We start from the raw sequence: 15126 nt of genomic DNA on the forward strand, positions 1-15126 counted from the left end.
TTTTTTTTTTTCCTCTCACTCATCCCCTACATGCCATATTCACTTTAGTTTGACTCAGCCTTTGCTCTTCATCCATTGTTGCTGCATCCCAGTGACCTGCAAATTTCCACAAGGAGCAAGTAAATAAAGGAACACAGCTCTGCAGCCACGAAAACTCTGTCCCCTTCCCAGCAAATGGTAATGCCTCATCAGATCTTCCAGATGAGGACTGCAATATACAGACACTCATTAGTCCAGTATTTCACGGATTAGAAAAAGAAAAAAGATCCCAGAGTGGGGAAAGTTTTGTTCATTTCTTTTTCTTTCAACGTTCGAGGATTTCCTTTTTGCAAAAGACACTCCGGTGGACTGAGGGGAGACTGTTGCCCACTCATCCCAGATGGGAGCCTGCCCATCTTCAGGACAGGAGGACTTGAGAGGGATAGATTTTTCTTTTCGTTTCTTTTCTTTTTTTCTTACCTGTTTGGAAGTTGGGTTTAAGGAGGAGACCGTCATTTCCGGCTTGCAAAGAATTAGGTGGTTAGGTTTTATAATGTGAAAGCCTGAGCCCCAGCTGGCAGGTGGTGGTGTAGGTGGCCCAGTAGAAATGTGGGTGGTGGAACGGAATCAAATGGCTCTCAGTCCCCGATGTGGCCCCCTCGGAGAGGCTCGGGCATAAAGATAGAGGAAAATGGGATACTCCACAGACATTGAACCTGTAGAGTATCCCACACCTGTTATCTAGTCACCTCAGTCTAAAAATTAGCAAGATTTTTTTGTCTTTTTTTTAAAAGCATGATTCCATCTAAAGCCATAAAAAGGCTTTTTTTTTTTTCTTTTTTAATCTAAGAGAAGAACAGATGCTAACAGATGAGATTTCACTGGCTGATTCATTTGTTTCAGATGCTTGAACGGATGCTTTAGAATTTTCTGCCTGAGCTACAGCACCACGCTCGTTAGTCGGAAGGCGTTTGTGGCTAAGGCCTTGAAAGGGAAAAGCCTCAAGTGGGCTTATTTCTACTGAAACAGCATTTCGGGAGAAATGCAGGAAAAAGCAAACCCAAGGCCCCAGAGAGACCCCTTCCAAGCAAAGCACTCCTCCGGAAGGTGGAAGCAGGGCCGTGGCTCAACTGCGGAGCCGTGGTCTCCTGTCACGGACGCTGCTCGGTGGCTCCTTTTCATGAAAGGGAATGAGCAAGGCTTAACAGTTTTCCCTTCCAAGCAGAGACTCAGAGAAAGGGAAAGAGTGAGAGAGAGCAAAGGAGGGGGGCAGCCGCCCCACAGAGAAATGAAATGAACACAACTTCCTGATGCTGGCCAGTAAAAAAAAAAAAAAAAAAAAAAAATTCATAAAAAGATTAAGCAGACCTGCGTAAGGTGGGCAGCTGACTCCGTTCCAAAGTCCTGCATCCCTAGTTTACCTGAACTACCAAAGACTGGCAGGCCCCTTGGCACTGGGCTGACAAAATTCCTTTTATATATGCCAGTCCATCATGACCTCCTGACCATCCAGCTCCACTCTCTGCAGTGACCAGTGCAGGATGAAGGGAGATGTGGACAGGACAGGAAGCTCAGACACCCCCATTTAAACTAACACATACACCTGCATGCCCAAACCAACCCAGGCGACACCTCAGGTTCCATCTTAACGCGTCCGCGGGAAATACCACCACACCCAAACCTCATCCGACATTGTCCGTCTTTAATTCAAAGCCAGTCTGGGGATGCCTCTTTGGAAGCAGTGTGGTCCAGTTTCAAGGACACTGGGAGTCAGGGAACCTGGGTTCTAGTCCCAGTTCCAGCGTTCACTTGCTGTGTGACCTTGGGCAAGACACTTAACCTCTCTGTGCCTCAGTTTCCCCATCTGTAAAATGGGGGTAATAATGTCGACCTACCTCACAGGGCTGTTGTGAGGAATAGCTAAGTGATTGTAAAGCACTTTGAACGTATACTTGCTTATTATTAAGACTACAACAATAATAATATCATATGCCTGTTTACTACCAGAACTTTAAGAAATTCTTGTTTTTCTTTGACCTCTTCTCTGTCCTGTAGTGATCCATCGAGAAAGAGAACTCTCCCCTTTTTGAGATTTCTAGGAAATGCATAAAGATGTAAACAGCAGGAACTCTTCAGGTTGTTTTCTCACATCTTACAAAAAGTAGATGCTTTTGCACAAGAAGTTGCTTCGAGGGGCGGGGGGAGGTCCCCTCTGAAATTCTCAGCTGTTTCCAGGCAGTAGTTGAGGAGTCAGTACACCTGATGCTGAGCCCAAGATACCCAGAGGGTTAGTGCAAAGTTGAGTGCAAAACCTTGAAGTTCCTGCAATGTCTAGAGAAGAGAAGGGTTACAAGCCCTGGTCTGTGCAGACTGGAGGCTGCGTGCATGTGTGCGTGTGTGCAGGGCGTGGAGAGGCCCAGGATGTGGGGAAGCCCAGCTCCTGGCTGTTCTCATCCTCAGCCAGGCAGGGTGGGGGAGCCGTGTAGCCAGTGGGAAGAGTGGTGCTAGCAGAAGTCCCCCAGGCCCGTCCTGTGCATGACTGAGAGGGTCCCTCCCAGCCTGGAGGTCTGCTCCAGTGATGTCTTCTGTGCTGTGACCTTTGTTCCACTTGGGAAACAGGCCTGGCCCCCAATTTGGTTCCTGTGTGTGCAGACTGTCTTAAGTCTAGGAGCTCGTGGTGGGTTTTCTGCATTCTCACAGCAGAGTCCGTGGGGCCAGAGAACAGGGTTGACCTCTTCACACAGCACCATGGGTGGTGACGTGGGCATGGGGGCGACCCCTGTGAAAATGTCGAAGCACAGCTGTACCTGCTAGTTGACAGCTGTGGCCCCCAGCACCTTGAGTCTCCTCACCCCCTGCTAACATCCCAGCCCTGCACCAAACCCCTCTGTGATTCAGTAACTAAAGGGCGAATGCCTGGGGTAGCAGGGACCTCTGGGAGCCTATTCTGGTCTGAAGGCCCACCTCTGCTCTGACTGGGTAGTGCCCGGGATAAACCAGTTATTAAGTATGTGGTGTATCATCCCTGAAAAAGAAGCTGGTCAGCTCTGTGGGCACAGGTAAGGAGTTTATCCACCATCACAAACGATCCCCCTGTCCCTGACCGACTCTGATGTCGTTTATTAAATACTAAAGGGAGTGTTTGTGCTCGCCCCCGCCCCCTGTCTGTGTCACCCCATCTCAGAGGCCCACAGTGGCCATCTGTCTTCTAGATCTAAGTCTCTATACACCAGAGCCTCAGCAGAGCAGCTCTAAGCAATCCACGTGGCTGGTGTCTCCACATGCCTTTCTGCACAGTCCTTCCACATACGTAGAAACTGGAAAGCAGTAACTTTCTAGGTGGGATTTACGGAACGGTCTAAATGGAACGTGAGAATCTTGCCCCGCGTGGGCCTGGCTGTGTGCTGAGTGACGGCCCTGGTGGTGGCTGGTGGCTGAGATCAGTTGGTGAAGGACAGCCAGAAGTTGTCGGGGCCACCTCGCGCCTCGCTCGAAAGGGAAACGAGGCTTCCCTGGAACCTGGTTCACAGTCAAACTGCAGATACCTCTGTCCTTTTCCCTAAGACCTTCAAAGAAGAGTATAGCTTTAAACGTAGAAAAGTTGTAAGAGACAAGTCATGTTTAATAGGTCAGATTGACAGACTCAGCAAACTCGGTGCCCAACACCAGAATCCATGGTGCTAAACTCTGAAGCTCCTGGATGGAAGACACAATGCAGGCCAGGATCCATCGCAGGGACACAAGATGTAGGATCGGGCCTCAGGATCTTCTTCAATAGCTTACTCTATGGTGTGACCTAATTAAAAATTCGGTTGATCCACAGGATTATTGGGTACTGGATTCTCTCCTCTTAAAGGCAGGAGATCGCTCCTCTCCAAGAATAGTAATTATTATTTTCAAAAGTCTCTGAGACGATAGAATTACTGAAAATAAGGGAAGTTACATGATGTCATCGCAAAAGGTCTTAATTACTGTGGCATGCTATTGACTAACACCCACCTAGGAGCCCTCTTTAGCCCAAACGTATCACGATTTGGTTATCCACTGGCAGGAGCTTGCGAACACTCGTGGTTCCTTGGCTGGGTAGGTACCTGCACGAATTAGTTCTCCCTGGCACACCGTAGCCCTGAGAGAGGTGGCTATTGGGGGTAATGGGAGGGCACATCGTTCTAAGGCACAGTGAAGGCAACCCATGCCAAAGGCTAACTCAGAGAAGCCACGAGAAGGATGTTTCTTCCCAAAGTAGAGAAAGGTCGGGGGAGATCACAGGAATCCTGGATGGGGGAATAGCCCAGCTCCAGGAAAAGATGGTGTTGCCTGTCTGAGGGCAGGTTATCATCAAGTTCTACAACTTTTTGGTCTCAGGAACCTTTTATGCTCTTAAGAATTATCGAGGACCCTTATGTATCAATATTTACTACATTAGGAATTAAAGCAGAGATTTTTAAAACGCAGAATATGCAAGCACAAAGTTGCCGGAGAGATGAGATCCCCAAGGTTTATGCAGCCTTTGAAAAACCCCACTGTGCTCTCAGGAGAGGATGAGAGCGTACAAGGCCGAGAGCATCCTTGTCTTATTATGCAGAACACAATGACCTCTTGGACCCTTTAAGGTGTCTCAGAGGGCCCCAGGGTCCTTGGGCCACACTTTGAGAACTGCTGCTCTGGGGGATTGATCCCATATCCCCCCCCTAAAGGAAAAGGGTGCTGGAGCCTTTTTCCAATCTCCTGCCCCTACCTTGAACTGTCCCCTAACTCCCAGGCCCGTCCCCAATCCCAGCCCACTCACCTATACATGGAGCTGCCTGGGCCCCCAGCGTCCAGCCCGCGTTCAGGCTGAGAGTTGTACCGCACATGCCATGTCTCACTGCCTGTGCTGATCTGGAGGAATGGTGGTGTGAATTCGTGTGTGAGAGAGAAGTGTCTGTAAGGATCTCAGCTCCTGAGAGTGGCACGGCGGAGACAAGGATATGCGCTGAGTGTAGGACCAGTTTTTGCGATACCTGGTGATTTGTCATTGCCGTGATACAAGAGTGCTGCTGAGTTAGTTGTAAGAAGCTCCACCTCGATTGAGTGGCAGCCACAGTCATGTGGGGTCGCAGTCATGAGTGAGCGCATGGTGGGAACTGGATCCTGGCACTCTTCCCCGTAGACCCCAAAAGGTGGGGCGGCATGGTGTCATTGGAACAGCAGAACTGCGCGTCGCGATCCCTAGCTGAGCCATCACTCGTGTGGGCAGGTCACTTAACCAAATGGGAATCATCTTGGCTCTCCCCTCCCCGGCCTGCCCTCCCAAGATGTAGTGGGATAAAGTATGTTACGTTGCAGTGACAAAGATGCTAGCAGAATAGGTCTCGATTTGTGACTTCTGCTAAGCCCACATTTTAAGTAAAACTCTCTCTGTTATCAGGAAACTGGCAAGCATTTCTCCAATGCTGGTGTTAAAACTACAACCAAGAATTAAGGTGGAACTAAAACAGTTGGCTTTGTCAGATCAGAAGAAATGTCACAGATTGCTTTAGATAATTTTTTTTAAGTCGCAGGGAAATGTCATAGATCACTTTAGGTAATTTTTTTAAACTTCCCTTTATCTTTCAAAAGGAAGGTAACAAACTCCATGTACACAGCGGAGTGCCACCCCCAGGGTAACTTACATGGTAATGTTACAGCTGACTTTGCAGGGAGGGTGGGAATCACTGTGCGTGACTCACGGGGGGCGTGCCTTCCTCGTAATTCTAGCTCTTTATGTTTATATATAACTCGAGGACTGTTCATAACGGACGCAGAGGCCACACCATCACATCTTCCCTGGTGGAGAACAATGACAAAAGAAGGGGTGTGCCTGTGTGTGATGTGTGTGCATGTGGGGATGCAGGGGAGGTGGAATGGCTTATAGATAAACAGGTGTATGCTGTGAGAATTTAATCTCCAGTTCTTTGTGCCGAGGGAGCTAGTCTAAAATGATCCCTTCTAATTGGGTAGGGGCAGAAGCCTGCTAAAGGGTTAACCAGAACTCGCCTTTAACGAGATGACCGAGCAGGGCCGGCCTTGGCTGCGGGAGACCTGCCTGTGATAGAGACCCGGCTCTGCTCTTTGGCTGGAGCCTGAAAGCCTGGCACTCATACCCGAAGATGGATGGCCTGGCCCAGTCTCGACTGGAGACTCACATCTCTTATCTGCACTGTTACAGTGTAGGTTCAGGAGGGGTTCCGGGGCGTTTCTACGTGCTGAGAGCTGGCAGACGACCGGTGTGAGTGATGGCGCTAGCTTAGGGAGACAGGCAGTGAAAGCATTTCAGATGCACCAGGTAGGAAAAACTTAACCCTGAAAGTGGGCAAGAGAAAGGAAGGTAAATGAATGTTCCTACTTGAGGTTAAAATATCATACATTTATGCTATTGCTTCAGAAATATTTACAGAGATTTTATAGTTTGGGTTTTTTTTTTTTTTTTGGTGACTTAATCATTCACTAGAGTAAATATCTATAAAATTCCAATTAAATGGTGTCTAAAATTTAAAGCAGCGGTCTACAGGCAAAGCGCCAACATTTCTTTTTTTAACAAAAATATTTATGAGAACATCTAGCATTTAAAAATCAACCAGAAACTAGGCTTGATTCTGTTTAATATTTTATATGATTGGACATCTTAAAACAAATCGATAATGTTTATATTTTATAGAAATTCTGTGTTTATTCAAAACCATAATTCTACTGTGATGTTAATGGAATGACTTTATATGGCTTTAATTGTGTTGGTTTAAATGCTAATGACCACATTTCAAATTAAAATAGTATTTTGCTGATAGGGGTAGACACAGATATGACATATGAAAGAATAGATAATTTTACTGATTGTAAAGTGTTTATTTCCAGAAAAAAATGTTCTTTTTTTTTTTTTTAAGGGCTGTGGAAAAAAAGTCATTTTTTCAAGGGTTTAAGATAGATTTCTGCACTTTGGGAATTGGAACTTGTGCCTATGGAATTTTTGGAGCAGGCTAAGCTACCTTTTAGCTTGATATGTGTGTGCTAGAAAATTTTTCATTACCATGTTTTGTGATATGTAATAAATTCAGGGTGCTGTGCTTAAGCTTTGTTTCAATTCAAGTTTGGGAACATCTGTTTCCCTCATTCCCAACCCTGGCAGACACCCCTACTCCCCATAGTACCTCCCCCTTCCCTCCCCGTCTGTCCTTCCTCGGATCCCCTGTGAAAGAGTCCAGTCAGTCTCTGACTCTTAGGAGGTGTGTTCCTTCCTGCGTGGAGCAAAGCAAAATATAATCATGATTTCTGAGCCTCTGCTCTCCTGTCTGGGAAGAGTGATGCTTTCTCTCCTCCTTTGATGTCTCTTTAATAAATATGTTGTCCTTATTTGTCTTTGGACATGGCCTCTTGGGCCACCTCTCAATTTCCTCCATGATTTATGTTGCAAACAAATTCTCTGTCCTGTGTGTTTGTTCACTGCTCTCTCCTAATCTTGTGTATCATTGAAGACATGCTGGAGACAGTTTTTGGTTTTATTATGCAATTATGTCATATGTGTATTTCAGTGAAATGTCAACCCGTCAACAGAGGATGATGTTAAAAATTATCCAAATAAATAGTTTTCTATTTCTTCTAATCAGACCTAGTCCAGTCAGTTGAATGACAGTGAACAGGATTATCTGTTGTTATTTAAACAGTTTTCCTGGCCCACGCTGCCTTGGGACGTGGATTAAGGTACATAATTTACCTGGGGATGCTGACTCGGTGCACTGTCACCTGTGTGTGTTTTGTGGCAACGGAAGCAGGTGTCTCAAACCTGGTCTCTTGCTTGGGAGCCTCAGATATGTAACAGCTCTTTCTTTCCAGTGATCCAAAATCAGATGGTGAAACTCTGGCTTCGTTTATCTTCCCTTGATAACTGTGCCCTACAGAACACTGCCTGGATGAATTGCAGGCTGTTCAGTACGACTGGGCTCAACCTTGCTGCCCAGGCCTGCAGCTCTGCTGTGCAAGAGCTTTTCATCCGCTTGGCATTAGAGTTGCCTTCCTGATGTTTCCCTGAGAATGGTGTGGGTCTGCCTCTCAGACAGATGATTTCCCAGGCTCAGATGTGCCGGAAGCGGGGTCCTGAGAGAGGAAAAGAGTGAGCGTGTGTGTGTGTGTGTGTGTGTGTGTGTGTGTGTGTGCGCGCGTGTACATGTGTGTGCTTGTAGCTGTACGTGTGTGCACGTCTGAGTGCGTGTGTCTGCTGCCTGTGATCAGAGGGACAGGTGAGTGAGAGGCAGCCTCACTGCCCACACCACAAACTGTTCTGGCTTTGGCCCTGGGACACGTGTGTCCTTCCCCTGCGAGACCACAGCCTTCTTAGCCGGGAACCTTAAGGCTTTGACTCCAGGCAGCTCGTTCACCCCCACGGTTCATAAAATGGAAAGGTCTGGGGCTTCTGTATGCAAAGAATGGTTCAAACCAGACGCAGCCTGGTGTGCGACCTTTAAAAGGATCCTCTCGCAGGCTGAGGGCTGTTACGAACGAAGCCATTTTCACGAGAGCCTCTTGGGCGGTTCCATAGGACTGCAGAAGACCGGTCTGAGCGTTCCCACACTCGTGGGCTCGGTCCTGCCGGATCTGGCAAGATGGGGGCCACCCTCCCCTCCTCCCCTCCCCCCCCACCCCCTCCACTGCCCGGCGTGTCTCAAACGTGGTCATCACGCTTTGTCTGTGCCCTGTACCACCCGCTGCCGGGGCTTGTGGAGGAAGGACAGGGAAGCGGTCCCCCCCCTCACACTGGGGGGTGTTAGCTGCGTGTGGAGACCCGCACAGCCAGGGCCTCAGATGTTCTCCACACCTTTAGTGGCTACTGAGGTGCAGACAGACGGCCGGCAGGTGAGGGGGTACCACCCGGGTACAGGACGGGTGACCTTAGACCGGGGACAGGGAGGGAATGCCTCTTTCCGATGCCAGTCTTTTTGTGTCCAAGGATAGAGTAACTGTACTCTCCCTATTAGCGTGCCATTTTTCTTCAAATTGTTGGTCAAAACATAATTTTCTCAGAGCCAGCAACCACCCCTCCCCCATAGGTAGTCCATAAGCATCTCGAATATTTCCCTAGAGAAATTTAAGTACAATGGGAGGGCTTCTCCCAGGCCCTGTCCCACTGGAACCCGGGGCCCAGGGTGAGGAAGGCCGGCCGTGAGGGCCTCGGGGAAATGCAGAACGTCCGTGAGGGGCCTAAGGGGTCACCTGGCAGGTCTGGCGCCGCCTCCAGAGGCTGGAGCCCCTTTCAGTGTGTTGTGGTCTTCAAGAGGATGACCCAACCATTGGCGAGTTCTCCACCTGAGCACAGGCTGCAGGCCCAGGTGCCAACAGATGGCCATGGAGCCTGGCCCTGCACGGCAGCCCAGGTCTGTGCGTGTCTGTCCATCGCGTTCTGGTCCTGAATGTGCTGGTGGCTGCAGTGTGTTGTGTCCTGCCCTCGTTCCCATGGCTTTGAAGCAGAACCAGTGGCCCAGTTGGCTGCCTGGTCTGCTGGCCCTCTGGCACCTGCACTAGGCTTCTCATCCTGGACACAGCCAGCGAGCGCTTGCCACCCTCCCTGTAAAACAGCCGCGCCGTGCTCCTCGCCCCGTCCGAGGCTCCGGGAGATGGCGCTCTGCGGGCCATCCTTCTGTAGACAGTCATTTAGACATGGGCCTGGGCTCTTGGCCATGGCAGACCCTAGTACTAGTAAGCAAGCGCTGTTCCCTGCGAGTGGGGGTGCTTGAAAAGGTGGTCACTGGCCTCAAGCATCCCAGCCCAGGACCATCTTGAACTCCTGACCACACCCTCCATCCCTGAGGCTGCAGGGACACCATCAGTTACATTCAAACAAGTGGTCAGTTCCCTGGACTGTCCTTTGGAGAAACCTTCCCCTCCCACAACTGAATCAGGCAGGAGCAAAGCCAGGACCCAGGCTGGGCCCAGGCCACCCGTGTTGTCTAACCTGTTTTGCCATTTTCATTGATCTAGGCGGGATTAAGGACACTGCACGACATTGGGCCAGAAATCCGGCGTGCTATCTCATGTGATTTGCAAGATGACGAGCCGGAGGAAACAAAAGGCGAAGAAGAAGAAGATGTGTTCAAAGTAATTATTCCACGCCTAGCTACACACTGGCCACTTGGAAATAGCGGGGCAGGAGTCCAGTTGGGGCAGTTAACGATCTGCCAAAGAGCCTGGAGGATGCACACCAGCCCCAGGGCCTAGAGGGGCTTGTGGACCGTGCCCTCCCCCCTGCAGACCCTCCCCGTTCAGCAGCACCCCTCCTAGGGCCAGGCCTGCTCCTTCCCAGAGCTTGCTCCTCTGCCCCACACTGGCCACTTCGGAGGAGCTCGGTCACGACCACTGGCCGGCGTGGATGAGCATCCTGGGTCCTCCTAGCAGCCGCTGGCCCTCCCCACCCCTCCTTCCCCGGGCCGGCTCTTTGATCTGCCAGCGGGCCCTCCACTTCCCAGCCCCCGGCCCAGAGACCTGCCTGCCGCCCAACCTCGGCCACTGGGGCTGCCGACAGCCCTGCTGGGCGAAAGTCAGCTCACCTTGGAGCAACCGGAAGAGTGCACTTGAATGACAGCCGAACGCTTGCTCCCCAGCTCAGGAATCGGTAACCTTCCTCATTTCAGGGGGACCGGCTGGCACACACAGTCACCCTGGTCACTGAGACACTCAGACTGTTTCACAGGGATTCTATGGAGCTTACCTAGAATTTGTTTTTCATGTAGAAAAGAAATTACCTAACATAGCTAGCCTGCATCAAATATTTGTTAAATTACCTGGTGTTGTCTCCCATTATTTTGCAGAGAAATGGTGCCCTGCTTGGAAACCATGTCAATCATGTTAATAGTGATAGGAGAGATTCCCTTCAGCAGACCAATACCACCCACCGTCCCCTGCATGTCCAAAGGCCTTCAATTCCACCTGCAAGTGATACTGAGAAACCGCTGTTTCCTCCAGCAGGAAATTCGGTGTGTCATAACCATCATAACCATAATTCCATAGGAAAGCAAGTTCCCAGCTCAACAAATGCCAATCTCAATAATGCCAATATGTCCAAAGCTGCCCCTGGAAAACGGCCCAGCATTGGGAACCTTGAGCATGTGTCTGAAAATGGGCATCATTCCTTCCACAAGCATGGCCGTGAGCCTCAAAGAAGGTGCAGTATTAAAAGGTAACGTTTAAGATGTGTTTGCACTTGGTAATGTAGTGTCAGCCCAAGGCAGGTTTTTTCTCCCATCTCTGGCACAGGTGGGAGGCTCCCTGCGGGCATTGGTGTTAGGACCTGTGAGTGCCTCCAGGTCACAGCTTCTTCTGGAACTGGCCATGTGATGAACCCAAAGGATAAAGGGCCACCTGCCACCCTGCATCCTGCTCTACACGATGCCCCTTAACACAGGAGCAGCTGCAAACTCTACCTTCCCCGACTGTACCACATAATTCGGGACTGGCAGACTTTTCCTGTAAAGGGCCTGAGAGTAAATATTTTCGGGTTGGAGCCTCATACAGTCTCTGTTGTAGCTAGTCACCTCTGTTATCGTAGCAAGAGGCCAGCCATAAATCATATGTAAGCGTACAGGTGCAGCTGTGTCCCGATAAACCTTTATTTGTGGACACTGAAATGTGAACTTCATGCGCTCACGTGCGATGAAATATTTTTCTTCCTTTGATTTTGCTTCAGTTCTTTAAAAGAATAAAAACTCTTTGTAGCTTGTGGGCCATGCAAAAACAGGTGACGGCCTGTATTCAGCCCATGAACCATAGTTTGCCGACCCCTGCTCTAGGGAGTAGCTTGATATATTTGCTTTTTAAATTTTGCTAGAAATATTTAACTTTTATCTTCTCCCTCCCTCCCGTGTTATGCCTTTCCTGGATAGAACGCGCTATTATGAAACTTACATTAGGTATGTGCTCATTGCCTGTATTTATGTGTTAAATACTGTGTGTTCTAAGTGGGACCAGATGGCCTCTCTGAGTGCTGAGAGATGAGAAAGGCCAGGGAGCCAGCTAGCCTAGTGCAGGGCGTTACAGCCCAGGGCTGTGGACGCAGAGCTTTCAGATCCATATCTGCACAGACTGTGTTAACCACCCAAGGACCTAAGTTCACATGCGGCGCGCCCACAGCTATAGCCCCGCAGGCCTCAGTGCGGTGCTGGGAGAGCCCCTGGCCTGTGGAGCTGGGCAGTCGTGCTGCTGTCCGGGGTCAGGCCTCTTGTGGAGGCTTTGTAAAAGCGTGACCCCCCACCTCCTGAAGTCCAGGAGCCAGGCCTTCTCCTTTGTCTCCTGGGCAGCCCCCTACCCACGGGCAGTATACCCTGCTCCCTGTTTGTTGAACCCAGTTGGACTGTGGGTGGGACGGTCATGGTGTTGGGGACAGGGAGGACAGATGTCCTGGTTTAATGATCTCAAGTTAGAAGTTACTTGAGCTGGAGGAGGGTGGGAGAGAGTGAAGAGCTTGGAGGAAGCACAGTCCTCTGTTTGGAGAGCAGTGATGCCACAGAGCCTGGCCGGCTTCCCTGAGGGCCGAGGCCAGGACATCTGGGTTCCAGGGAGACATCACGACAGTCCTGGGGCAGGGCTGTCTTTGAAAACGTGGTGGACGTTGTCCGGGAGAGTCTCCCTCCCCTGGGACCCTGTACTCAAAAATCCTGTCACCTTTCCTGGGTCAGATGCTCCAGGCTCTGAGGGCACCTTGGGCCGGGGTAAGGAGGCCCAGGGATCCGAGCAGGTGGCCTGGGAGCCCATCACCGCAGGTCTCTAGGTCCATTTTCTTGCTCTACTCCCAAACTACATCTACTCTTTTGGTTCTCAGGCCTCTGGGGGTAGTGGTGTGGCACTAGCATCATCAAGGCACTGAGGGAGAAACCCCTTCCTGGTACGTGCGTGCGCACACACGTAGACACACGCACACAGCACCGTTGCCAGAGGCATTAACGATCCAGCCCCACTTGAGGCAGGAGCACCCAGGGAGACGCCAGAGCGCCTCGGGCAGGGCTGCCGTGGCCACCGCCGAGGCACCGCCGGAGGAGCGGTCTGCCGCCCGCCCAGCCGCTCAGGCCCTCTCTCCCAACTGCAGGGCTGACTCAGGAGACGAGCAGTTCCCAACTATTTGCCGGGAAGACCCAGAGATACACGGCTACTTCAGGGACCCCTGCTGCTTGGGGGAACAGGAGTACTTCAGCAGTGAGGAGTGCTACGAGGACGACAGCTCGCCCACCGGGAGCAGGTGAGGGCTCTGTGGCTCGGGACGACCTGAGGAGGCCTTGCTGTCTCCTGGCCCTGGGGCTGCGCCTGCCCACGAAGCCACGGGCCACCTGCTGCTGCCCTTGGGACTGTCCTGGGAAGCAAAGTGGGAGCACAGCCTCCAGGCCCCAGGAGAAGTCAGGGCAGGAGAAGTAGGACTGGAGAGTGGCAGAGTGGAGGCTGTTTTTTCAGGCCTGTTGACTTATTTCCACCAGGGGCCCACCCGTGAGGCTTTAGTGTAGGCCCTAGAAATGAGAGCCTTTGCTGAACGCTGAGCGCTCTGGGCTGGGGGTTCTCGCCGTGTAGCGGCTCGCCAGCCCAGAGCTTGGTCAGTCTTAATGGACAGCACTCCCATCAGGAGGCCTCTCCTAGAGGTGAGGGGACAGGATGTCAGAGTGGCACCTCTCTAGGCTCCTGTCCTGAAGAAGGCAGGTATGAGGTTAAAGCGGACACTTTGCTTTAGGACAGGTAGCAGGCAGTGCAAGGGGACAAAGGCCACCTCCCACCCTCTTCTCTGTAACCTGCATCCCACTGGGACCGGTGGCCCATTGAAGTGGATGTGGTTCTGTGGTGAGGTCACTTCTGGCGTCTGAGATGTTGTTAAACATCAGCCTCGTCCTTCAGGCCAGCCGCAGCCGGGCCTCCCTCACGCCGCTCTGCGCCACGGCCTTCCGCAGGCCTCCCTGGAAGCCTGATTTGCAGCCACTGGTTCTGAGCCAGCTGCATTCCGACTTTCCGTCTTCAGGGCCTTTGCTCACACCACGACCACCCCTTGGATGCCCTTTCCCCACCTGTGCTCAGCTAATCCCACCCTCCCTTCAAGGGCCTGCTCCTCCTCTGACTGGAATTGAAATGCCGCCCCCACCCCTGCCCCGAGAACCCACGGGGCCCCACCCTGAGCCCCTCTCTCTCAGCGCCCACCTTCGCCAGCCTGCGTTAGAATTCCATGGGCATGAGGTATTTGCTAAGCTCCCTGACCACGCTTCATGCATCTCCGTGTCCCAGGCGCCCCGCTCAGCACCTGGCCGAGGGCAGACCCTCGGGAAGAAGCGAGCGGGTGATAGTCAAGCTTGCAGGGCATCGGCAGTCCACACCTGACCGGGGCCTGAGGCTGCCCCAGGGAGGGAAAACACCAGCACCTCACTCATCGCAGGTCTGCCGTCCTGAACCTTCCTGTGGCAGCCCTTGCCCTCCAACTAGAATTTTCCGTGGAGCTGAGGGCTGCCTTGTTCTCCTGTGTCCAAGGCGGTGGGGAGAGGACTGTGACGTGGGCTTGTTAATTAGGCTCTCATGTGTCCCTTGCTCTCTCTTCTGGCCTTTTCGATCACCAGGCAAAGCTACAGCTGTGGCTACTATACCCGATACCCAGGCAGCAGCTTGGACTTCGAGCGGCCTCGAGGCTACCATCACCCCCAAAGCTTCTCGGAGGATGACGACTCACCTGTTTGCTATGATTCCCGGAGGTCTCCAAGGAGACGCCTGCTCCCTCCCACCCCAACATGTGAGGCCAGATTTTTTGTTTGGGAGCAAGGCTCACAGAGACCAGTGTGCCTCTCCCCCTGCCCCAGCCTGGGGGTGGTGACGGACGTGGTCCTGCCATGGTGGGGGCCTCCAGTCCTCGAGACCAGCCCCCTAGTTGGAGATGCTGTTGGCTTTCTTTCTCATCTGTGTGCCACGTGGTAGGGCTTAAAGCGCTTCCTGCTGAGAACAGACAGAGACAGTGTGAGGCCCCACAGTTGCACGGTATGTTGCACCTGATGAGGGATTTCTGTGCGCCTCATCACTGCCTTTGAGCTTGGGATCTGCCCTGACAGGTAGGCGAGACATGCACCATGGTAGTGTTAAGCCCGCTCCCTAGATGGGGCCGTGACCCCTTAGAGGGCGGAGGATGGGCCC

General features: G+C 51.7%; 1 protein-coding gene across 5 annotated transcripts in view; it reads left to right on the forward strand.

Annotated features, from left to right (window-relative positions):
* The window catches only part of CACNA1D (calcium voltage-gated channel subunit alpha1 D), a 322500-nt gene that overhangs the window by 296880 nt on the left and 10494 nt on the right, over positions 1-15126 (forward strand). For 4 of the 5 annotated variants that reach the window (XM_060022694.1, XM_060022691.1, XM_060022692.1 and 1 more), the window contains 5 exons: positions 9967-10083; positions 10794-11161; positions 11865-11891; positions 13064-13213; positions 14562-14731. In XM_060022694.1, the coding sequence (XP_059878677.1) occupies positions 9967-10083; positions 10794-11161; positions 11865-11891; positions 13064-13213; positions 14562-14731 (832 nt within the window). The remainder of the gene's footprint in view (positions 1-9966; positions 10084-10793; positions 11162-11864; positions 11892-13063; positions 13214-14561; positions 14732-15126) is intronic. The other variant, XM_060022695.1, reaches the window with a different exon arrangement.

Source organism: Delphinus delphis, chromosome 10, assembly GCF_949987515.2.
Source record: "Delphinus delphis chromosome 10, mDelDel1.2, whole genome shotgun sequence".
NCBI lineage: Eukaryota > Metazoa > Chordata > Mammalia > Artiodactyla > Delphinidae > Delphinus > Delphinus delphis.